The sequence below is a fragment of the Rhipicephalus sanguineus genome, chromosome 1 (assembly GCF_013339695.2).
Source record: "Rhipicephalus sanguineus isolate Rsan-2018 chromosome 1, BIME_Rsan_1.4, whole genome shotgun sequence".
NCBI classification, from domain to species: Eukaryota; Metazoa; Arthropoda; class Arachnida; order Ixodida; family Ixodidae; genus Rhipicephalus; species Rhipicephalus sanguineus.
In genome coordinates, this window is record NC_051176.1 from 253,511,199 (window position 1) to 253,537,058 (window position 25,860).

The following is a 25,860-nucleotide window of genomic DNA, read 5'->3' on the forward strand; positions in this document are numbered from 1 at the left end:
GACGAATGCGAGAGGCAGTCGAGTAACAACATTCTGTGAAACCCCTCGCTAGTTACTCGAGGGATGCTGTACATTTCGCTCGCCGGCTAGCTTTTTCACTCGCATATCATGCATGTTGCGCGCGCTTCACAGCTAGAACACCTCGTAGATTTTTTTAGCCTGAAGGGCTCATGTTCACGTGCAACCTTTTCGTCAGATTTCATGCAATCTAAAGCCGAGAATAAAAACTCTGCGCATCTAGGTCGCTTGGTAAAACTGCCACAATACCTGGCAACATGCCGCTCTTCTGAAACTTTAAGTCATTCATATGTAGCTCCGTTCTTAAATTGTGATATCTCTGCGACGCACAATTTTCTTCTTTTTTAAATATATATAGCAAGGGCTGTAACAACACAACCATGTGCCGTTCAGGCCCTATGCTTAGCGTGGCAATAGCTCTGCGCGCCTGCATGAGTTGCTGACTTTCGTTCCCGTGGGTTTACCTTACGAGCTCAGTAAGATTAAGTTGCGTTTTTTTTTCCAGGTGCTGTCGTGGATCTGCAAAAACGGAGCCGAGGCCCTGTCCAAGCATTTTTTTGTGGCAGATTCGCTTTCAGCCATTCAAGATCAAGAGTACGAGTTCGAGAAATTCTACTTCCTCGCTATGGTAAGTGCATGAGCATGTGTTTCTGTCCTCAGCGAAGGGTCTCGGCGGATCGACGAGCGTTTTGGACGTGAACATGTCCAAAACATTATAACGAGTACTGTGATGGAATGGTGTCTATTTTTTTTCTTTTTTTTTTGTTTGAGTATGGGAGTTGCAGGTATGAATCGAAATCTTTGTACCATGACGCCGTTTTCTATGCTCGGTTAAAAAAAAAGTTCGAGCTCTGCATCACTCTCGCAGCATGAAGACGCCATCACTGTTTACAGGCCGCTTGACAAGCATCGCCTCGGACGGACGCGCACACGTGCATGCTACGTTAGTTAATGAAGCGGTAGCCGCCTAATTCTTCCGGCGGCCAAATGACTCGGGTCACGCTGCCAATCCGTCATGCCGACGTGTGGGCGCTTAATCGCGGCCGTAAAGCCCGCGTACGCGCTCCATGCGGTCGGCCGTATATTACGCGCTAGCGATTAATGATAAAAAAAGAAGTCGAAAAGAGTAAAAGACTCCAGGCGAGGAGGAGGGCCCGCCGTGTGCACTGCGCGCACGGAAGGAAATAATTGGTTTTCGCGGCGGCGCGACAAGCCGTCCTTGGGGTTCCCGCGCGGGGTGCGTCCGGGTTAAATAAACCACTATCAATTAGGGTGCCGCGTGCCCTTCTCCTCCTCCTCTTTACTATCAGAGCCGAAGCACGCGCGTCCGGAACGGGAAACCTTCCCATTGACAGGGTCCGCCGGAATGACCCCCCTCCCTGCCCATATCGGGGTCGGCGCGCCGGTGATGGCGCACTGCCGTCGGAGGGCCGATGGCGCACGCCGTTGGGTCCAGCCGGCGTGGGCGCTCGCAGCGAGGCGTGGGCAGCCAGAGGCCTATCAAATTCCTCGGTCGTGTATCGCCGCCGCCGCCGGCGAGTTTCGTGCCAACCAGCGTGACCAAAACGAGTGGACGACGATTGACGAAAGGGTTCGCAGAAACTGGGCCAGTTAGGGCGGTCCGCCCAGGCGCGTCGCTATACACCGCAAGCAATCTCATCGTTAGGTGCGGTCAGATCAGGGCTGACCTGAACGTGGCGTGCCTGAGGCAATTTCGCAAGTGCTTGATGAACGCGGAATTCGTAGGCGCCCTCCTCTCGATGACCTGCGAGGACCCTTTGGCGGCGGCTAGATAGTTGATGTTGCATCGAATTGAATAATTAAGCGGGATAGTTATACAGTTGACTATTAGGAGAACATTTTGAAGCGTTCCAAGTGATTGACGACATTCCTCTGTCTTCCGTCTTTTCGTCGCGCTTTGCAAAGTTCTCGTGATGGTTGTTACTACTGCAACGCGAAGAAATGATTTCGCGGATCTGCGGGTCTTCCTTGTACACCTCGCGTGGCGTATATTGTCGTAAATATGTTCGGAGGGTGCAAACTTTCTTTTCTATTTGTTCAGAGATGCGTGGTTTGCTTTCACCTTTTCCTGTTTCATCAGAGAGACTATAACCATAGAGTTTCCTATAGATACACTAGAGGGAACTCTGGTGCTAGTGTCTATGTTAGCTGCAACGCATGGCGCTTCAGTCAGCATGGGAATGATGGGTAGTACACGGATTTGTCTAAACTTCGCTCTTTTTGCTCCGTTTGACTCCGCGTCGCCTGCGTCCGCTTTGTCGCTAGACGAAGTTCAGCAAAAGTCAGCAGTTCCACTTCATCGCTTCAACCTGTTTAGGCTCACCAATTCAACTTCGATCACGAAGTTCACGACGGTCCATTCTTTTATTCGAATCGAACGCCAAAGCACAGCAATAAACAAAGCCGCAAGTGCGTTCGGAGCCGTAAGCACGAAGATTAGGCAAATCCGTGTACTACCCATCATTCCCATGGTGGCTGAACGATCACAGCGCCAGAGTTCCCTTTAGATAACTGCAGGAAACTCTACGACTGTAACCATGAGTGTCGGATTGATTAATAAAGGAAGAACCAAGCGATGATGGGGCCGCACTGTTTGTTTATTGTACCCTCAACATCGCGTAGTGTGACACAGGCAAGAAAGCGCCAATAAAAAGTGCGCGTCTGTGCAGAGCCGCTCTTATCGCTGACCGCCAAATCGCGACCGGCGAAAGGGAGATGCATAAGTGGCGTCTCAATTCGCGGCTGCGGCTTGACCCAGCGCTCTGCTGCTGCAGCCCGCTGTGCGTCTGTGTTCGTACGTATGCGCGCAGCTTCACGTGAGCACGTCCGGTTCATGCGGCTGCGGCGGCGTCCGATTTGCATGATTCCGGGTGAAAGTCCCCGTTCCGGGCGAGCGTGAGGGGCGAGAAGGGAACGAGCCATCTTGCGCTCTCACAACAACATAAACTGCGAGCAGCAGGATGCGACCTTGCTCTCCCACGCAACGCCAGTTCTCGCCTGCTGGAGCCCTCCCTGCGCGTTCGCCGTCCGCTGACGACGGGCGCGGGGGAGGGCGCCACAGCGCGCTTAGTATGCGACGTCCACGAGAGAGCCACGCTCACGTTCGCAGATCGGCCCCGAAAGCAGTTTCATTCATTACGACTTGCGGGGGATATTGGCGAATGTGCAGCGAGCGGGCGCGCAGGCAACACAATCTGCGCCCTCTCACTAGACACGCGGGTCATCTCTCTTCCGCTGGTTTGGGGCGACTGCGCGAGGTTGAAAGGTTGCGCGGGGCGGGAGCGAAGATGGGGCTCTCAACTTTAATGGGTGCCTCTGACGACGAAGACATCAATTAGGTTACGCTTTAGAAGTTCTTCATACAAGTTCGGAGTAGCGGGCCAGAATTAGAAGCACGGTTCTTCGGCCTATACTTTTCTCCGCTTTTCTCTTTCCTTTTTTTGACTCATTAGACCGCCGTCTCTCTCTCTCGTTCTTGGTTTAAATCGCAGCGTTTTGTGCCCGGAATAATACAGCAATTTCGTACCGCTTGCTTCCCAAACCCATTCTTTTTTCCCTTCATTAAAAGCATAAGCAGTACACTGGGTATGCTCTGTCAGAAGTCAGCGTGGTGTATGGTAATGGAATAAAATGAACCGTTACATTGTGCCGTCTTTTTGGGATTTTGGTACTGCATGCCGTCGGTAGAATTTCCTTTCATTTCATTTATTATACCCTCAGGGCCAAACAAGGCATTACAGAGGGGCGTGGGTTACAATCAGAAGTTTGTAGTACAGTATAAGTAAATTATAAATACGTAATACAGAATAAAAAAAAATAAACCATTACAAAGTATTAAATCAAGGTAAGTTATACAATGAATACACAAACAAGGACAAGAAAAAGGAACATACATAAGGGGAAATAAAGGACAATCTAATTAGCAATGCCGTTTAATGCAACACGAAACAAGGAGTTATCATTAATAGATACAATATTTTCGGGAAGGTGGTTCCACCCTAGTGACGTGCGAGGAATGAATGATTGAAAAAATGTGTTGGTGCTGCTAGAAGGAACATCGACCTTATAAGAATGATCGATGCGACGCGATATATAGTGTGGATTATGAATGAACATGTCATGGAATGTTGTGGTGAAATATTTTATGAAACAAGGATAAACGGGAGATTTTACGCCGGGCTGCAAGAGATGAAAGTGATAAGTCTAGTTTTCATGGCTGTTACGCTGGCAGTTCTGTTATAAGTAGAAACGAGTTTTTCATCTCTTGGTGCGTTTTAGTTCGATGCGTTTGCATTCCACTTTTCCTATATGTGTACGCTACACCTATTCGTCTTGTATTTGAGTACGGCGCATTTCGATCGGCGTTTGAATTCTACCATGTGCCAAAATATCCTTCTTTCTATTAAAAAACAGAACCAAGGACTCCACTGAATTAGTTGAGAATGGTTGAATATGTTTGTTGCTGAAAGTAAATGAGGGCCAACCTTCCCTCCTCTCTTTATTTTTTTAAATCTCGTGCCGAAACCTCGGCGCTGGTGCGTCAGTGCGACGTGACAAGTTTACAAGTACCCTCTTGTAATTTGGCTATTTCGGCGCGGTACAAGTTCTTGATACTTCTTAGGATAAATGTACGGCCCAGTGAAAATCTGTCTTTCTTGCTTAGTAAACAGACAACCATATATCTTCAGCAGATGCTGTCAAAACCGATGTCACGGCAAGCTGATGCAGGAACTTCAGGGTGGCGTCGCCATACAAATGTCTTTGAGCCTGCGCTTATCGTAAATATATAGTCATTGCGCTGTTGCAAAAGCGTAATTTACTAATACAACCATGTTCCTTGTAGCTGCCCATGCAATCATTGCTGTCGATCGAGCTCCTCCCCAGGCTAGCCGCAAAGACTAGTCGTTTCCAGCCTCTTTACTAAATCGCGTAGGTATCTCCGAAAGAGATCGTCTCCTTCTGATATTATCGGCCCTATACAGCAATTGGCTGTTCGTTTATCACCACGCCTGTACACCCCAGCGTCCCTTGGCAGAAGACAGTAAGGATGTGGGATGCGGCGTGTGGTTCGTTAGTAGTATAATTTGTCGCAAATAAGAAGAGAGAAAGGAAAGAGGAACGCCCTGGGCACCTCGTCTGTTTTTGCACCTGAAGCTTTCTTGTAGCGACGACAGCGTGAGCTTGACATCTTCATTTACTTGGCGTAATTAAGTTCGGGATAATATGACAATTCTATTTCGACGCTATTTATTCCTTATCTTTCTTCGTCCATGACTCGAGCGACGCTGGAACCACGTTATCGCCGGGATCGGCCGGCTGTGAGCGCCGGGTGATAAGAAAGGAACGAAAAGGGAGGCGACAAGAAATTGTCCGACAGGAACTCTTTCGTTGTACCGACCTGGCTTCCTGTTCCCGTGCAGGCATAGTGCAGGCACGAGAAAATAAGAAACGCGAGGTGATCTACGGATTTCGGCTTACTATTCATTCTGCATTTTAAGAGAGAAAACCGAAGTAGATCTCTAGAGTCGCAGTTCACGTCGTCCGTTGCCGCTCGGAAAATTTTAAATGATTAACAGGATCTGTGGCACAGCCCTTTTACCGCAACTGAGCGCGGTGCGCTCGGCTCCTAGTACTCAGTGCGTCTAACAGGAAGAAGAATTTTCCGTTTTTCTTGATCAGACTGCGTCAATATAAATGGATCAGTGGGTCGCGAGTCGTTTAGGAAGGTGCGCGCGGCAGAAATCGTTTCCTGTCGAAGCCAGTCGCGGTCTGGATTCGTTTCGCGCCATTGGCAGCCAGCAGGGTCTTTGGCGCAGTCCATTCACGCCGCCACGAATGTGCCGTCCTTGCCCCGAGTGGCGGTCCCCCCGTGGGCATGGAAAACCGATGGTGCACTCGTCGGTCACCTCGGGTGCCTGATGAATGGACGCCGCCGCGGTGGCGACCCCCGTGCTGGCGGTGACCGCGCCACCGTTCGCCAGGCGCCGCCGTGCTCGTTCGCCTACGCCTCGTTCAGGATGCCCGTCACGCGGTGCTGTGACCGCCCACTGCGGCCAGCGTCCACCACGCGCGGCTATGGCTCTGGGAAGGAAGGTCACGCCGTCGTTCCTCCTTCGATCATCGTCGTGGGCGCGCCGGACGCTTACACCCCCTCTCTTCAATTTATTTGCGGCTTTACTTAAAAGTGTGCCTCTTAACGCAAAGTCAACAGGAAGAGCGGCCGCTTCCCGGAGAGAGCGCGGCAGTCTCTGCTGTCCGCCGTCGTTTCCTGCGCAGCGCGCTGCACCCGTCGTGTATTAATTGATTGCCCGTCGCGGAACGTGTGGGGCCGCTCTGCGTGCCAGACTTATTAGTCCCGCATGCTCGGCCCTTTCGGCTTGTTCGATGGCGCGTTATAAAGACACTTCTTTCTGTTTATTTCGATTTCTGCTCTCGCCCTGTTTCTAGCGATTCGTTTCTGTGCGCGGAAGTAGCCTTGGAAAAACAGTTCCAACTACTCTGCCTAGGACGCAAGCGTGCGCGTCTGCAATTGACATGCGAGTATTCGTATGATCGGACAGGTGTTACAAATGAACGTGGTGTGTTTAGCTAGCTCGTATTCAGACTGGTGTAATAGCGTGCTTGGCGACGATAGTGCTGTTTCGTAAATTTGTTAAAACGTATGGACTCAAACTTACTGGCAAAAAAGAAAGAAAAAAAAACTGCAGTAACACCGTCCCACCCATCTGCCGTGAATCGCGGCACGGTAAACCATTAAAAAGAAAACCTGCCGGTTTTATTATGATACAGTACGTATGGCAAATGCATGGTTAGATTTCCTTTTTTGTTGTTATTTTAAATTTAAATGATAGTAGGTAGACTTTACGCACTTTGGAGTCATCTCACAGAAAACTCGAGGTGTGTAGAGAGTATGCGACGGCGTCACAGTGTACACAAAACCGTACGTTTTGCGATTGAAACGAACTATATATAGAAACGTCACTTAGATAAGTTATAATCTGCAAGGTCACCCGCGACGTACTTGCGCAACTGAGTTACGAGACGACAGATTGCTGACATTATAAGCATGCGCTTTTTTCGAGAGTTAGGGGGCGAGGTTCTGGTCTAACTTTTTTTTTTTCTCAGCTCGTGCCGTTGGAGCGACATAAGCGTCTAACCTTGTCGTAAAAAAATAGTTAAATTGTTGCTGACGACGATGGGTGATGTTCGTAACGTGTGTGTATTTACAAAAAGCTGCGAGTATTCGGATGCTGGCATATTCCTTCAGCGAGCGCACAAAGAAAAATCTTTGTGAATTCGGCTTTTGCTTTTAAAAATTCATAGATACAATGTGCGTAATCCTGGTGACCATGGTCAATACGTGGTTGCGAACGTTGTCTCTGTCATACGGTTGTTTTTGTCTGAAAGAAAATGCTTTTAAATGCGAAGCATTTCTTAGCGAACTTCTGCGACTTTGAGCGTATCTACCTATCTATCTATCTATCTATCTAGCTAGCCGCCTACGACTTTGTGCTCTCCTGGCCGTTTCGTTAATCGGATGTATACCAAAATTGGTGTGTCATAACATGGCCTTATTACGAGCATAAATGACAGGTAATATCATGAAAAACATGACACGCATGTCATGAACAGCATGATTTACATTCCACGGCCTTTGGGCTCCCTGGCCGTTCCGTTAATCGGATGTATACCAAAATTGGTGTGTCATAACATGGCCTTATCACGAACATAAATGACAGGTCATATCATGAAAATCATGACACGCATGTCATGAACAGCATGATTTACATTCCACGGCCTTTGGGCTCTTGCGGCCGTTCCGTTAATTTCATATATACCAAAAATGGTATGGCGTGACAAGAGTTCATGACGAACATAATGACAGGTCCTAACATGCAAATCATGACGCGCATGTCATGTGCAGCATGATTTACATGACATGGTCTCGGGGCGCTCGCGGCCGTTTAAATGAAGGGATACATACGAAAACTGGTATGACGAGACATTTCTGTATGACGAACATAACTGACACGTGGTAACATGAAAATCATGATATGCATGTCATGTATGACATGATTTACATGCCACGCTCATGGCTCACTCGCGGCCGTTTCGCTAGATTGATATACACCAAAATTGGTATTGTGCGATGTGACTTTATGAAGAACATGAATAACAGATGGTAGCACGAAAACCATGACATCCATGACATGTATGTCAGGATTTACATGCCACGCTCATGGTGCATTTGCGTCCGTTTCGCTTGCGTGATATACACCAAAATTGGTGTTACGCAACACGACTGTATGACGAACGTAAGTGAGACGTGGTAACATAAAAATCATGACATGCAAGTCATGTACGACCTGATTTACATGCCACGCTCATGATGCGCTAGCGGCAGTTTCAGTAGATTGATATACACCAAAATTGGTATTGCGCGATGTGACTGTATGAAGAACATGAATGACAGTTGGTAAGATGAAAACCATGACATGAATGTCATGTATGTCATGACTTAATTGCCACGCTCATGATGCATTCGCGGCCGCTTCGCTAGCTCGATGTACACCAAAATTGCTATTGCGCGAAGCGACTGTACGACGACGGTGAATGAGACGTGGTAACATGAAAATCATGACATGCATGACATGCACGACATGATTTACATGTCATGCTCATGACGCACTCATGCCGTTTCGCTTGCTTGACACACCAAAATTGGTATTGCGCGACGCAACTGCATGACGAACGTAAATGAGAGGTGGTAACATGGAAATCATGACATGCAGGTATGTCATGATTTACATGCCGCGCTCATTGTGCATTCCCGGCCGTTTCGCTAGCTTGGTATACACCAAAATTGGTATTGCGCGACGCCACTGTATGACGAACGTAAATGAAAGGTGGTAACATGATAATCATGACATGCATGAAATGTATGTCATGACTTACATGCCACGCTCATGGTGCATTCGCGGCCGTTTCGATAGCTTGATATCCACCAAAACTGGTATTGCGCGATGTGACTGTATGATGAACATTAGTGACAGGTGGTAACATGAAAAACCATAATATTCATGTCATGTATGGCATGATTTACATGCTCTACTCATGGTGCACTCGCGGCCATTTTGCTCCTTTGATATACACCAAAAATTGGTATTGCGCGATGTGACTGTATGATGAACATTAGTGACAGGTGGTAACATGAAAAACCATAATATTCATGTCATGTATGGCATGATTTACATGCTCTACTCATGGTGCACTCGCGGCCATTTTGCTCCTTTGATATACACCAAAACTGGTATTGAGCGATGTGACTGTATGATGAACATTAGTGACAGGTGGTAACATGAAAAACCATAATATTCATGTCATGTATGGCATGATTTACATGCTCTACTCATGGTGCACTCGCGGCCATTTTGCTCCTTTGATATACACCAAAATTGGTATTGCGCGATGTGACTGTATGATGAACATTAGTGACAGGTGGTAACATGAAAAACCATAATATTCATGTCATGTATGGCATGACTTACATGCTCTACTCATGGTGCACTCGCGGCCATTTTGCTCCTTTGATATACACCAAAACTGGTATTGAGCGATGTGACTGTATGATGAACATTAGTGACAGGTGGTAACATGAAAAACCATAATATTCATGTCATGTATGGCATGATTTACATGCTCTACTCATGGTGCACTCGCGGCCATTTTGCTCCTTTGATATACACCAAAATTGGTATTGCGCGATGTGACTGTATGACGAACATAAATTAGAGGTCTTAACATGCGAATTATGTTATGCATGTCATGTATGGTATGATTTACATGCCACTGTCATGGTGCGCTTCCGGCCGCTTTGTTAACGTGATATATACCAAAATCGGTATGGCATGACACGAGTGCGTGATGAACATAAACGACAGGTCATGCATTTATATACCAGAATATGCGTTTCATTGGCATGGTGTACACTAGATTGTGCATGCATGCGTGCATGGCAAACATTCGATATATGGTGGACTAGATGCCATGGCATGGATGATTTCATTTGGCTCAAAGACAAACAAGGCGATGTATGCAGCTCCTTGCTGGCTGCTTCGCATTACAACGATTCCCACAGTGCGTGGGATCTGCCGATTTTTTTTTTTTAAACTTCTGGGGCAGTATTCACAATATGTTCTTACTATGAAACTTCCGTAGAAGCAGGCGCCAGCCAGTCCTGTTGCCTTACATATTATTAGTGCATGTAGCCAGGCAATGTAAAGCAGCACCATTCGGGCTCTGGCACATCGAGCCATTTAGCGCAGGTAATCGAGTTTGATTACTGTGATTATGTTTGTAAAGCATGTTTATATATGCACCGTGTACAACGGCTATACTATTACTACAACCACAAGTGCTTATGCGCTTATCTCGTTCTCCAAGGGCGATCAAATAACCGAGCACCTCTTCACTCGCTACACGGAGTCACTTTCTCTACGCGGGAAACGCCGGTTCATTTATGAACAATCGTGCCTGGTCTCGTAGAACGCTGTAAGCCCAGCCGAAGAATATATAGGCTGGAGGTTGCGTAACGTTCCGTCGTCGACCCGCTCAAAGGAGGCAATAATGGACAAACGTGCGCATGCTGATTAATTACCCAAAACGTAATTACACCCCCCCCCCCTCTGGACGCGAAGAAAAAGTGAGATCATTCATTGATAAACGGCCTCTAGGCAAGATAAAACGCGGACGTTGGGTGGGCGGACGATCGAGGTTACACCGCACGCAGCGCCGAAAGGCCCTGGAAAGAATCAAGAGGAAGGCAAGAGGGTCCTTATTGTTCCTTTGTACACAGGGCCACACTGCGCAGTGTGTATGCACTCTGGTCCCTGTCTGGGGCTGCTCGAGGTCAGGCACGTCTCCTGGCGGCTCCTTTCTTTTTGGCACGCGCCGTTCCACATACGTAATAAACGAGCGGGGCTCACGTAATTGGCATTGGCTTCGCGGCACCCGAACAATACACTTTTCGCGAACGATTCTTCATGTCCCCGTTGCCGCGGCCGCCCCGCCCCTGTGTTTATTGTGATGCCTTCCTCATGCTCTCGTGATGGTGACAAAGTGAGCGCGCTCGCAGGCGTCGTCCTAAGTTAACGCCACCAACGCGTTTCGTGCGGCTTCACTTCTCGCGAGCCGCTCATGTCGACTTTATGTGCTGCGGGGCCGTGTTCGTGTGCGCGGATTGCAAGTGCGATTTAGCGTGACCGAGAGCATATATGTCGTGCTTATTTCGTGGTATGTACTAAGAGCTCTCGAAAAAAACGCCGTTTATACGGTGTAGCAGAACCGCGGAACAGAACGCGCACTTGCGTGCCGATTTTCCGATGCAGTAAGCGGTGTGGCATAGGCGTAAATTAATAGAACTCGATCGTGTTGTTCCATTCAGCATCCCGTGTTCCTGCGTGTCTCTCTATTCCTGCGCCACTCTCTCTTTCTATGATGCGCGTTTCGTGGGCATACGAGACACATGTCTCTTAGTAGCCTGAAATTTTGGAATTCAACGAATGGCTCCTGGGATTAAAGTCGTACACTGGCGGAGCAGCTCAGCGTTACGTGCCTCCCTGCTATATACGACGAAGCAAGTCTGTGACATAGACAGGCAAGAATGAATTGCCAAGGTGCGGCGTAGTAAACAGTTTTCACTGAACAATTCATGACCGCACACTCTGAGTGAATGCATATCTATGCCTGAAAAGAAATACAGAAAGAGAGAACAGCTGGCGCAATGTTGTGACGAATTACGGAGACATAAACTTGGCAAGGATCTTACACGTTATAACTACCGAATTGATGTTTGCTTCCTCGTGCTTGGAGAAAAGGGAACATTGAAAAAGAGTTGGCGGAAGTTTATAGGAAGACGCCCAGTGAATCGGGGTGCAGGCATGCACGCTCATGAGCGCTCATGACCGACGGTTTCTTACTTAACCTTGTTCTAAGTGCGCACTTGTGACGGTCGCCTCCTTGGATTGTCAAGAGAGAGCAGCTTTGCCTTGAATCAGTTTTGGATCTCCGCCCGGAGGCTATACTTAGGGTAACCGCTTAGTCATCCTTAGTCGATGATGCACTGTTTACGACCACGGCGTTTCCGGCGAGTGGCACTGTCCCCCAGGAAGTTCATTTCTCACGTCATTCTCACGCTACACCATGCGCCACTTCGGCACGTAAATATAGCATCACTGACCCCTTATGTGACGATCAGTCGTCAGCTTTTATCATTTACATCGAAAACGTACAAAGGTGGCCCGGAACCCTCTGCGGCTGCCGTTCGGTGAGTGGCGCGCCTCTGGATGGATTTATTTCTTGCCGCTGTACGGGGTGATTTCGTTATCTTATGCGTATTTCTCTACTTTATCGGCGTGCATAGATTGCGGCGTGATTACTGGAGGGATGACTTCCCGCCGACGACGTCCAATTTCGTACAACCAGAATGACGAACAAGTGGAGAGAACAAAATGAACGACAGTTCCTGTTCCGTCCATTTCCTGCCTTGCTGTTTCCTAGAAATGCCGGGAAATATTCATTAATGACAAGCTTACAACTTGCCCAACTTTTGGCATCACCTTGGGCAGAGTTAGGTTTCTTCACATTCAAGGCAGCTGGGGGTAAACCTCGGTTTTGCATTGTACAAAGCGCCGCTTCTTTGGAAAATTGGACCCTACTGTATATCGGCCCTTCATATGCAATAATGAAGCCCATATGGAGGTAAAGTGATTGCACAGAAAACAGGCCTGCACGTATTTAAATAGGAAAGCCGCAATGAAGGCCACTGATTGTGGGGAGTACTAGCTCCGAGGGTGATGACGGAGTTGCTATAAATTTCCCCCTGCGCATACGGAAACCGCGTGTACGACTACCGTGGCGGTATTCATACTTGCGACGATTGAACAGTGAGGACATATTCAGGCGATACTCACGCACGCACGCACACGCACGTTTGTTGCCCTGAAATGTAGTCTTTTCATACCAAAGAAAAAAAGATCTTCAGCTGCTCCTCTAACCGCGTACTCATTTACGGCGGCGGTGGAAGGCTCTCACAGCTCACACCATGCATGCATTTCGTTTTCTAGGACAACTTCATTGCGATGCAGACAACGCTTCTAAATTACCAAATTATATTTGCACAGGCGCCACCACTTTCAGAGCCATCCATAGTGGGGCCGCGAAAAACGACGTTCCAAAACGTCCCACTGGTGGCGCATATAGTGTCCTAGATTTACCTTAAATGGACACTAAAGAGAAACAATGAATCGGCCTAGATCGGTAAATTGTGCTCTGAGAACTCTAATGTGGTTAATTTCGCCATCATAGGTTTATTAATAGAGGAGAAAATCAAGTTCAAAGTCTCATTCTTAAATTTCGCGACGAAATCTCCCCGCGTGACGTCACGGATTTCAAAGTGTATCGTATTTTGGCGCCGTTGGCTCAACAAAATTACCCCAAACTAGATATGTTAAGTCTATGGCCCCCTTAGAGGACAATGTACTTCATTTTTACTGATTACGAACTACGCAGTCTCTAGTAGGCGCCGTCAAAACATGTGACGTCACGGCGAATGGTGCGGAAACTTCAAGGTGGCGCCGCCACCCACATTTCGTTTTTGCGCGTTTTCTCGCTTACTAAGCGTTTTCTCGCAGCAAGCGGGGTGTTTTTTGGTATCGTGAAAGAGTACCTTACTAATAGGCCTCCCAAGCTCGGCCAGGAGGCGCTGCGGCGCACGCGTTTCGCCGCCTTTCTTGCGAAAACCGGTCGCTCCTGTCCCCACACCAGCCTTTTGACTGCGCTGTCTCCGCACGTTCAGGCACCCAGCACGCGCTGTTCTCTGCTCGCCGTGCACGTGCAGCTTCACGTGTCGCTTGCTCTGAAGGTTTAGAAAGATCCCAGAGATGGAAAAAAACTTCAATAATGCATGATCTGCAATAATGCAGATCCCAGAGATGGAAAAAAAACGTTTTAACGGTGGGAATCTTACCAGAGGAGGACGGTTGATCGACCACCTTTTCGGGACCGAGCAGGTCGTCAAGGGCGATGCTGTTTGTGCGAGCGCTACGTGCGTGCAGATGCTGAACGGGCACATTTCTTTGACATGAGTAGGGAGGTGACTGCGCGAGTTCTGTAATTATGTTACCGGTAAAACGCACATTCGTTGCGGCAGTCGTGTATACTCGGAGCTGTCAGCAACCAACCAGCACGCTTTCGAGTGCGTTTTCTATTGATAACTTTTCAATTGCTTAGATGCCAAGTTTGTCGTGCGGCTTTAAATTTATTATGAGCTCAGTGTGAAGAGCATAAATTTACATCTGCCCTGTTGAGTCACTGGCTGCATCGCAATGCGCAGTGTTCAGTTTCGTGGGAGTTTCACTTTTGCCGAGGTTTGCATCGAATGATAACAACGTCGGATCGCAAGTTTAATGTCGCCTTGGATTTTTTTAGAGCTCCCTTTGACAGCATAATGATATACGCAAACAAAAAATAAATAAATATTTCATGCCCACTTCGACGATGCATGTTTCTTGCAGAGGCGTGTTTCATTTCGAATAATATCGACGCCTCATCACGCACCGTGTTCGCTTATTTGAATGTCGCTTTGGTTGTTTCGACAGCTCGCTTGGTCAGCATCATATTATACAGGGGCGTAGCCAGGGGGGGGGGGTCCAAACCCTCCCCGAAAATTTTCAATTTTGCTTGCGTATATGTACACGCACACATACAAACGCACGCAACAACATACATAAAGTATGGTTGGACCCCCCCCCCCCTTCCCCCGAAAAAATTTCTGGCTACGCCCCTGATACTATACAATACCCACTGGGATCGTGCATGTGTATGATTATGCCGAGATTTGTGCCCAATAATAAGCGCATCTGAATTCGCGAAGCCATCGAAAATTTAATTGCCACCTTGGTTCTTTTTTCAGCTCGTTTCCAAAGCGGCATGCAAGGCTTTTTATTACGTGCCGAACGCATGACATTAATACGAGGCACGCCGTGGTGGATTAATTCGGATTAATTTCGGCCACCTGGGTTTCTTTAACGTGTACGTAAATCTAAGTACGCCGGTGTTAGTGCATTTCGCTCCCATCGAAATGCAGCTGCTGTATGCGTGAATCGAACCCATGACCACGATTTTAGCAGCGCAACACTTCAGCCTTCTAAGCAATCACGGCGTGTCGCATGCAAAGCCAATATAAACGCTCAGTGCAAACATACAGCTTAATTCTGTTTACAGGGAGCCGCGACGGGAAATGTACCGCAATCAGCTGAATTAAACACTTAGTACTCACGGTACGTTATTTAAACTGTGGTGTAATAAGCCCAAATGCTCCGCTGCTGTAACGTTACAAATGGTTGACTCGGAAAGCGAGCGCGCAATCTCGAAACGTACAGCGGCTGTCTATTTGTTGTAACTTCGGTTCACAAACGCACTTCCCTTTCAAATGAGCACGATCATCGCGTTTCTCCCCGTTAATAGTTCGTAATACTGTGTACGACAAAAGCTGCTTCAAGGTGACAAGACCGCGAAAGCATCGCGGCGAACTGCCATAATCCACTCTTGACGCCTCTGCTCCTCGGACTGCTTGCATTGGAAACGGTAGAACATGACAGGAAGTTTTCGGCTCTTCGACATTTTTAAACTTTTGTGACAGTTCACAATGCAGCAGGACTGCGTGCCTGCTTTCGAGTACGACGAAGGAACGGCACCCATAGCGTGAAAAATGCGAGATAAAAGCCCCGGGGAGCACGTTCTCCGCGCGCGCGATGGGAAAACCGAGCAAGAGCGACCCGTCCCAGCTACCGGAGTTTTCCCCTCTCTCCGCTGGGGCGGCGGACGGCGCTGCGCAAACTTGAGCGTTGGAGGCCTATACGAGAAAAACCGTTTTGCTCTTTAGTGTCCCTTCAATTTCTCGATTAGTAGATCACTGCTGTTGATAATATTGACGTTTTAGACGTTCTCAAACATTGACCTTTCACTCTGACATAAATTTATATTTGCCTTTAGTGTTCCTTTATAAACTCGCGATGTAGCCGTATATTTAGCGCGTCCACCTTCCTCATTGCCACAGGGTCTGGAGTTCGAATCCCTTTTCGTTCACCATATACGGTAAGGCGAGGCCGCACGAAGCTGAAGGAGATCAGATGACGATGCCGTCGTTGTCGCTGCATCGTAACTGGCGGGCGTACTCAGCGGACGCAGTTTTGATAATATCTGAGTTTTGTAGTGGAAGCGCCCACTTTCCAACTGTGAGGAAATAGCCGTAGTTAACTGTCATTTCAATTCCACCGTGCCCTTTATCTCCTAACATATACTTTTGTCACTCTTCTCTCTCCTCTCTTTTTCCACCCCCTGCCCTTTCCTGACGCTGAGTAGCAGGTCAGAAAATTTATTCAGGCCGACCTCTGAGCTTTTCGCTTACAATAAACATTTCTCTCTCTCTCCCTTATAGCTTGAGCTTATACATGTAAGTGCGAAACAAGGCTTTGTCATGTAAACAACCGAAAACCAGCGCAAATGTTATGTTTACTTGGATCTGTATCGGCGCGCTTGGTTTTGCTTCCCTACATGTTATTTGCGGGCTCATTGCGGACTCTTACGCCTGAGAAAGCAGTGCAGCTTGTCCAGAGGTGTGCGGAAAGAGGGGAAGGCGGCTGAGTGCACCGCGCGTGCACTGTACTCGCACGGCTTCTTTGCATGGCCTAACCTTTGCGCGCGCGAGTTTCCTATCGCGTCGATCTTGTTTCACAAAGCTCGGCTTTACGAACTCAGTGCCGCCCCCACAGCGAGCGCGCACAAAAGGAACCCTCAGGGCGCATTACTAAGCGAGCACAAAAGCGCCTCGGCCAGTGCAGCGTTGTAAGCGGTGTGGTTTTCGAGGTCATTTCTCCTGTGTAGGAGGAAAGCGAATTCGCCCCGATCTTGTCCTGATACGGTTTGAATCGATTCGTCTTGATCGCCCGACGAAGAAGGAAGATATGTTAAGCGCCACCACCCCGTATACATATAGCAATCCCGTAGCCGCACTCGTGCCGCGGACTCGTTTTGTTTTACTCCCTCCGCCTTTTTTCTTTTTCTCTTTCCTAGTTCACAGGCGCCGCCGCTTGTACGTATACATGCGCTGGGAATTATTGAAGTGACGATGCGAGAGGGCTTTTTCTGGGTGTGTGCCTGGCATGGCAAGTGGAGCGGCGAGGGGAGGCCGGGAGCTGCTATTTCGAGGAGCGAAGCGCCATCGGTGGAAATCTGACATTCCGGATGTGACTCACATCGAGGAATGTCCTGCAACCGCCGCCGTTCAAAAGTCTTCGTTATCCTTGCCCCCATGCGGGGGAACGTTATTAGAGGATGAACCGCGGGATGGGAGACGTCACGTGACCATCTCGCGGTGGAGGTCGCCCTTCGAGGGGTCACGACCGTGAATTGGCCGGGCCCGCGAGGAACCTGCACGCTGGTGGCGCTGATTGCCGACCTCATGGGAGCCGCTGCAGTGGCGTCTTTGAGCGTGTATCAGACGGGGGGGGGAGGAGATCGCGAGAATACGCGCGAGGCGGGTGGCGGCGGGCTTCGGCGCCGAGCTTTTGACTCAGCCGAGCATGCAGTTTTGTCGTTGACAGATTGGCCTGTTTGTAATGACCGACCATGTGTGAAAAGACTTGGCGCTCGCTTATAAGGCCGCGCGAGGCAACTATCTCCTCTCCGTTCCACGGTTTACTTTCGATGGCCGACGACTCACCTTAGCTAGATCTAAAAGGCCCTCAACAAAGCGAACCACAGTGAATAAACAGGTAACCGTGAACACATAATTTGCGAAGTCGACGCTGCGGTTCTTGTTACCCTTGGAGATGGACGCGAGTGACAGGATGGTGTTTAAATGCGGGATTAAGCGAGAGCCTTCATTTTCTCATTATCTTCAACTTGTTTGTTGTTAAATGTATCTAGAAAATGTCTCGTCGCAAGGGTCAAATGATCAAGTTTCGTTCAACTCTCCGGCGCCATGTCGGTGCGCCGCATTAGAAACGAACCAACGAAATAAATTGCATGAACGGGGGAGTTTATAAACCGGCGACGGGAAATACATACCTCTATATGTTTGTTTATTTTTTAAATATATATATATATACGGTACTGGATTCGCAAAATTCGCCTGGTTGTTGAATTCTGCACACAACATTTTCCACACCGCGAGGAAGAAGAGGCTGACGCCGAGCAGGCAGCGGCAAAGAGAGACGACAGTGGTCGCGTCGACGGAAAGCGTTGATTTGTGACATCTGCTCGTGTCACTAGTCATCCGGTTTTTCGTTTCTACGAGGCCACGTTATCACTGTCCGAAAGCCGTCGAGGTAGGTATGGCTTCGCTATTATACCGCAACCATGCATGCCGCAGAGAGCTCACTCACTTCCACCTGCTCTGAAACGAGCAGCGCACGAAGGGAAAGGAGAAAAAGCAATTACAAGACTGTCATGTTCCTTCTTTCACGCAGCGTGCGCATGCCATCCCTGTTAACTCCAGAACCGGTAACCTCAAGGAAATCGTTTCCAACGGTCACCCGGGCACACGCCAATGCCTTATTTATTACCAAGGCTTCGCGAGAAGCGGGTGATTCACTTAACGCAACGCGACGCATTCTTTCCTTCGGCCTTTCGCAAAATTCCAACTGGGGTAAAACACGCGCCGCGGTAGCCGTTGCGAGTGGCCTCTTGTGGGCTGCGCGTACGTTATTAATCGTGTTAAGGAATGCATTGCGGTGTTCGATGCGTGTGATTAGCCGAAAATGAAATGTGCTTAGAACTATACAAACGACCCGGCACGTCATCCTTAATGATCTTCGGGTGCCCAATGGTTCGTAATTAAAGTGGTACTGCTGGCTGCCATGGCGTCTAAGCCGTGAGTCAGAAGTTCTACATGGCGATGCTTCACTAGCTACAGAGTCGCGTGTTATAATGAATGCTCTCAGAACTGCTGCATGCCGTGTGCAGATATCTGTTTCGCTCGACTGTTTGCAATACTAGTCGCAATTCTGTAATTTTGCACGCAACTATAGATTCATTTGCCAACAGATCGAGAACATTTGCAAAATGTCGATAGACTTTCCAGTAGGTCAATACTTATACGAACGTATTGCGGGCGTCGCTTAAAGGGACACTAAAGAGAAACGATAAATCTGTTCAGATCGATAAATTGTGCTCTGGGAACTCTAATGTCGTTAATTTCGCCCTCATAGGTTTCTTAATAGAGGAGAAATTCAAGTTTCATTTTTGAATTTCGCGCGAAATCTCCCCGCGTGACGTCACGGATTTCAATGTATATTTATCGTATTTTGGCCCCATTGGCTCAACAAAATTACCCCAAACTTGATATGTTAAATCTATGGCCCCCTCAGAGGACAGTGTACTTCATTTTTACCGATTAGGAACTACGTAGTCTCTAGTAGGCGCCGTCAAAAAATGTGACGCCACGGCGAATGGTGCGGAAACTTCAAGGTGGCGTCGCCAGGCACATTTTGTTTTTGCGCGTTTTCTCGCTTACTAAGCGTCTTCTCGCAGCAAGCGTGGTGTTTTTGGTATCGTGAAGGAGTACTTTGCTAATATGAGAAAAATCATTTGCTCTTTAGTGTCCCTTTAAAGCGTACGTGTTCGGCTAATTACTGCACGCACGCGTCTTGTACACTGAAGATGTAACCGACATGTGCACGTCCACGTGCCAGTATCGGAAAGTGATTTTGCTGGTTCCGCGAGCCAGTTGCGAAGTAAAGGTCTCATGGAGGCGGCATCGTAAGCCAATCCGTCTTATCTCCGCCGCTGTGGTTGTCCTTATCAGGACGCCTTATAGTTTAGCGCATTACCGCACTCAAGCGTGCATATTGCGGCAGAGATGAAACTACGGGTATGTTATGAAACTGTTTTTCGATAACTCGGGCGATAACTATAGCGACATCCGGCGTCGCGGCAAGCTTTCCTTCGTGCGAGGGTCGCAGTTTATCTGATCGCTGCGCAACGTCTTCGCCGTTGTGCCCTTGGGAATGTTATTTGCTCCTTCACGCGGTCCACCAAAGACCTCGCTCGGCCACCCCTTCTCTCGCAATGTTTGTCTCTCAGTGTTGTCACCAGCGGGTGCTCGTTTGAATGCGCGACTAGAGTTACTGTATATGCTACCTTTAGGTAGCAGAGTTGCGCATCTGTCTTCCAACGCCGCTAGCAACCATGCATGGCGGAGAAGCTGCCGCTTGGGCCAATTTTTTTTATTTCTCGACGCCTCCGCTGCAGCGAACTGAATTAACACTAGCCATCGACAGCCAATGTTTATCGCCGGTCTTCGACACGCCAGACAGGTTAATCGGCGACACAGTAGGCATGTCGCCTGCAAAACGAAGTGCGACTTCACCGCATAGCTGTGGTTGCTAACGCTACTCTGCTACCTAAAGGTAGCATATGCGCGACGGGGCGGCTATCGATGTATTGAGCTACGAGCGCACCGAAAAAAGGAGGAAAAAAAAAGTAAACTGCCGGGTTTCTTTGTTCGTGTTCATCCTAGGTTGGCGTTATATTTTGCGGCCTAAGTTGCGTGCAGTGTCAAAGAACGGTGATGATCATGCACTACGAAGATTCATTACAGGAGCGACCAAATAATGAGAATAACTGCACTTTATCATATATCAGTGACTGTTGTCAGTATTAGCTGATAAACTCCTCTGTAATGGTCTTTCGCAATCGCGAAATTATCAGGAATACAGGTAGGCTTGAGGCTAAGCGTGCAAGAAGTGCGTTACCATTGTATAAAATCTGCAGGAGGAGCGTTTGTCATACAAGCGTTTCATTGCGTTAAATTGACCTGTTTCACCACCCAGGGTCTCCACAGTGTGTCATTATTAGTAATCATAATACCATCAACGTTGTAAGGTTTACATGTATATATGTAGAGTAAACTACTGTGAACTGTCAAAATAACTGTTAAAAATAGCCGGGCAAGTTGGTACATCTTTAGAAGGATGTTGAAAGTGCTCACAACTAGGGACAAAGACAAGAAAGCGCTTGTTTTGTCTTCCTTCTTTCTCTCTTGCCGTAACTGCTGTTTCATTTCTTCTAAGCTTAAGCGTGCTTGAAGTGATTAAATGCACATTTCGCTCACCTGGGCGATATGGTACCATTGGGCAAACATTCTGTAACTTTATTCGTGCGCCGCCAGTTTATTTTTATTTTTGATATTCTCTACGCTCTTCATTCGCTTTTATGCGAACACCTTTGTTAGCTTGTCTTTAGACTGCGAAGCGCATGGAGACAGTGCTGCCATTTTCGGTTGAGTTGTCGTCATGACGACCTGCGCCTGCCTTACGTTGCTGCAGTCCGTGTTCAGATTCAAGATGTCGATGCGAAAGGTACCGAATCGGCACAAGCGATTAAATTTGTATTGTTCTATCTTGGAGAGATTTTCGCAGCGCGTTCATGTACTATGGTATGCTGGTCACTTATACGCAACGAATATATCTGAATACTTTGTTAACGTCTTATCACGGCAGCAACATATGAACTTGTTTACACACCCGCGTAACATAAGTACAACGCAGGGGTCTGGACACGAACAATATAAACAGGCTGACTCTTGCTCCGTTTTGTGTCCTCTTTCGTATTATGAAATGTTACGATAGCTCGAGGCTAGTTGTCTTTTTTTGTAAAGCAGAAAAATTAGATATCAGTGGAATACTCTCTGTTTTACATTCATTTTCGTTGGTAGAAAGCGAAGGAGTATGCGAAAACACCGGCTGCCGTTTATAAATAAGTCACAAGTTTCTTCTCCGACGCTACCGCAATTTATCTGATGAGTCCAATTTAATCGAACAGCGCAGTCGCGCTCAGGTTCTCAAGATGCCTATCGTGCATTGCTACCTTTTAAAGTCCGTAAAGCTGCTAGACGCAGTACTTTTATGGTGTAAGGACTGTGTGGTACACGAATGTTAAAACACCCCTTGTGAATGAAATAAGCTGGTGCCCAGGCCCTTCCCGATTAACTTTCTCTTAGGTTTGGTGTGTGTTACGTTTGGTTAATCACCCAGGAAAAAAATACCCGTGAATCATAAAGTCAGAAGCAGTCACCTGGAGCTTAATGGCAACATTGTCCGAAAACATGTGCTAACGCTGTTACCATGTGTTCGTTCATTGTAGACGTAGAGAGGGCAGGCGGGGCAGGCACGAATGACCTTTACTTAGTGTTAAATTGTCTTTAAACCTTACTTTGGTGTTATCCGAGCACCATAACAAAAAAAAAAGCTTATTTGAGAGTATTAATTAGTACTGGTGCCCCCAAGCCGCAGAGGCCACAAACTCTTGCGTTTTTTTGTACTCCCCTTGCTCTCTTCTGATTGCAGTACTCTCCCACATGTTTCCGACGCCGGAAAGGTGCAGGCTCGGGGAATGACAGGCTTCACTATCTGCTTGTTTTCATTAAGGTTGTGTCACAGAAGCGAGCCCTCCAAATCCCCTTCCGTCGCAGATATAAACGTAGTACATAATACTATTCAAGGCTTTCTGGGCGCTGCCTTTTCAGTGTAGGTTTAGCATAGGTACGCGATTTAGCATAGGCACGTTGAGAAAAGAAAGGACGAGACACGCGTAGCGCCATACGTGTGACACACGAATATTTGCGCTGTGCGTCTCGTCTTTTGTGTTGTCCACATATGTTAAACGCCCTTTTACACGCTTGATGAGGAATAAATTTGCTTCATAAAACCGGTACTGATCGAGAGAGTCCCTCTGCCAATTTTAGTGACTCCGCCAGCAGCTTCGAAAGACGCGAACTTGCCCTAACCGCAACGCGCCTGTCGCTTTAGTTGTGAAACGTACCACTAGATGGCGACAGCGGCTCGCACAGTCGCATCCCGTTTCTGGGCGCACTTTCCCTCTCGCGCGGGGGTTTCCGTGGTCGGCGCGGTCGTTTTGGCTGCATGCACTTACCGCTTGCAATGAATGGAGACCTGTGCGTAACACTGTGACAGCCGCGGCGTGCGTTTCGTCGTTTGTTTGCGTTGCGAGTAGCCAAACAACGCATTGCCTTCCAAGGTGGCTTGCTTGCGCTCAACCTCCAAGCTCCAAGCGGATAGCGCCGAGCTCTATCCTCAAAATGTCTTCCGAGCCGTCATCCGACGATGAGGCAGCGGCGAGTCCCACGGTGAGCGCTTCTCTTTGACTCTTGTCTGAAGCCCTGTTGAGACGCTATATGGTAGCAGCAAGCGTTGTATAACGACGTTTGTTGCTGCTTGTTCGTCCAACATCACCCAGTCTTCGCATCCCTTTGCAGTTGATAAGCGGCATCCTCGCTGAACTTTTCTGCCCGCCATGACGTTTGAAAGCCCGTGTTTGAGGCGCCTTTGTTTTTTGTCGCTTCGACCCCGTCCTATTTTTCTGAACATTACGGAGTGTCTGTAAGGAGTGTTCGACATTTAATTTACGCGGGTGTCATATTCTTTCACCTACAGCTTTGCCTCTTCTCATTGGTTTTCTCGTCTCGTTATGACGTTTATCATTTGCCCGAAAAAAAGAACGATTTCTAACGGTGTTTCATCCGTGCGTTCAAACCACGGTGTTGTTCAAACACTGCCAGTGACTTGTGATTGGCCCAGAAAGCCGTTTATAGACGTCTGACATTGTCGATTTAATGTTGGCGGTTCTTTATTGCAGAAGGTGTTGCTTAATGTGTCACTTGTGAATGGACCGCATCAGTCATTTAGACATGAAATAAATTGTACATAATATTCTTTATCCTTGTGATCTCGAAATGTGAGGGCATTTACACATTTGAAGGCGTTGATAGGTTTGAATGCTAATGCCATTATGGTGAAATTTTTTACAGTTATCAAATATGCCGCCTAACTGTCGCAAGGTAAAATAATTCAGCTTAGCGTATTATGTTTGAAAGTTAGTGGTTTTTTTTATAATGTACGGTAATAGTACTTCATACGTGTGGTTGGTTCAATGTAGTTACCCAACTGTGAGCGTACCGCTTGTTTGGGTATGCTCATAACCCTCGTAGAATGAGCTTGGACCTTCTCGTCTTGCTCAATATACGCGACCGGCTTGTGTTAACATGTGAGGTAGAACTCAGTAGCGTGAATGCACGTGTATGTACGATTAATGTGTGCAGTAACGTGACAAAATAACGAGATGTTATTTTGTTACGTTACTTGTTTTTGGTGCAGCTTAAGCCGTTGCGACAGGCGCATTGTAGCGGCAGTCGCCACTCGCGTTTTCAGGATGTCTTGCCTTTTGAGCCGGATGAAGATAGTATGTGCTTTGCTGCGCGGCACTCCCATAATTCCCACGCTCGCTGGAGCACTGCTGCTAGGAGAACGTTTACTCCTCCGTGATCGCAGGTTCTTCCATTCTAGCACCGGATTTCTTTCTCTCTCCCCTCCTCTTTTTCTCAGTCTCTCTCTCGATACGAACACGGAAATGAGTGAGAGAAAGTCGTTCACTACTGCATTGCGGTAACTTTAGTGTTTATGCCCAGCACTTTTCCAAAGGTCACACATATCCCGTTTACACTTTGCACACAGCGCGCTTACAACATGCAGTATACAGTGACGGACGCTTTAACCGATGTATATATCGATTATAAATAATTCAGATGCACGATGATTTCCGGTTTTAGTCCACTGCGTGGCTAGACCTTCTCCCTTGACCACAGGCAGCCTCAGGCTAGCGTTGGCCGCTGTCGGTCTATTTTCAGCAGCCGGTCAAGGGCGTTTTTCTTGCTCTGAAGCTTTCGACATTCCGTTTATTTTCTCTCTGCGAAGACTAAACAAAAGCCGACTCGACGATCTAGTGCGGGATAGAACGAAACTGCCTCGCAATTCTGTTTCATCGCAGATAAATAGTCTGAATGCCGCGTTTTTTTAAAAATGGTGGGAAGCTTTCGCCGCTGGAAAGAGTGACGCAGAAAGACGCTTTTTTTAATTTAATGTCTCTCGTTTTTACTTTTTCTTTATGCGCATGTCGTGAGCAGTGTGGTGCCTTGTAGCTCGCGCTCTCTGCGGGCCAGCAGCATCAGACAAATGAGACTGTTCGTCGTCTGTGCAAACACGTCAGCTGCACGCAGTCATATTCCATAGTTCAATCTGTATTCAGCCGTTGTATACGTTTTGGGCCACTATTTATCATTATTATTATTATTATTATTATTATTATTATTATTATTATTATTATTATTATTGGCAATCACTGCTTATGTCACTTTTGGAGAAACGCGCGACACGATTTTCCTTTATACAGTGACTTCTTCCAAGGTGCTAAAGAACTATTAAGTTGTGTTCATTATTTATTGCGCCGACATTGATAGTTGGTTGCGGTTCGTGTCCAACCAGATACTTTACACACAAGGCAAACGTTTGTTCCGAAGGATCTCCTCAGTGTATTGCTCAGCATTTTTCTTTTTCTTCTAGCACGTTGAGCGACATGGAATTAAGGCCGGCGATTATTCCTGCACGTTCCATGTGCTCCGGTAGGAAAATGGCTGTCATTATCTTCGTCTGGCAGAACCATTGCGCAAGATTATATAGGTTAGAAGCGCATCTCTTGGTCCTTGTCGCGCCAACCTCCATGCTATCTGCCGCCATTATTCACGTGGCACGGTGGCATCTTTCTAGAGGACGGCACGCGACTGTTGCCATGGGATCGCCAGAACGGTCAGCGTTTTGTCATTCATTGTCAGTGCTTCCTTATCCGCTGTTGCTTTTGCGTCATTTGGTTGCCGCAAGAGCTTTCACCACCGTCTATGAACTGCGC

General features: G+C 47.7%; 1 protein-coding gene across 3 annotated transcripts in view; it reads left to right on the top strand.

Annotated features, from left to right (window-relative positions):
• The window catches only part of LOC119377905 (puratrophin-1), a 449,908-nt gene that overhangs the window by 366,753 nt on the left and 57,295 nt on the right, over positions 1–25,860 (top strand). For all 3 annotated transcript variants that reach the window (XM_049411366.1, XM_037647199.2, XM_037647211.2), the window contains one exon: positions 524–646. In XM_049411366.1, coding sequence (XP_049267323.1) covers positions 524–646 — 123 coding nt within the window. The remainder of the gene's footprint in view (positions 1–523; positions 647–25,860) is intronic.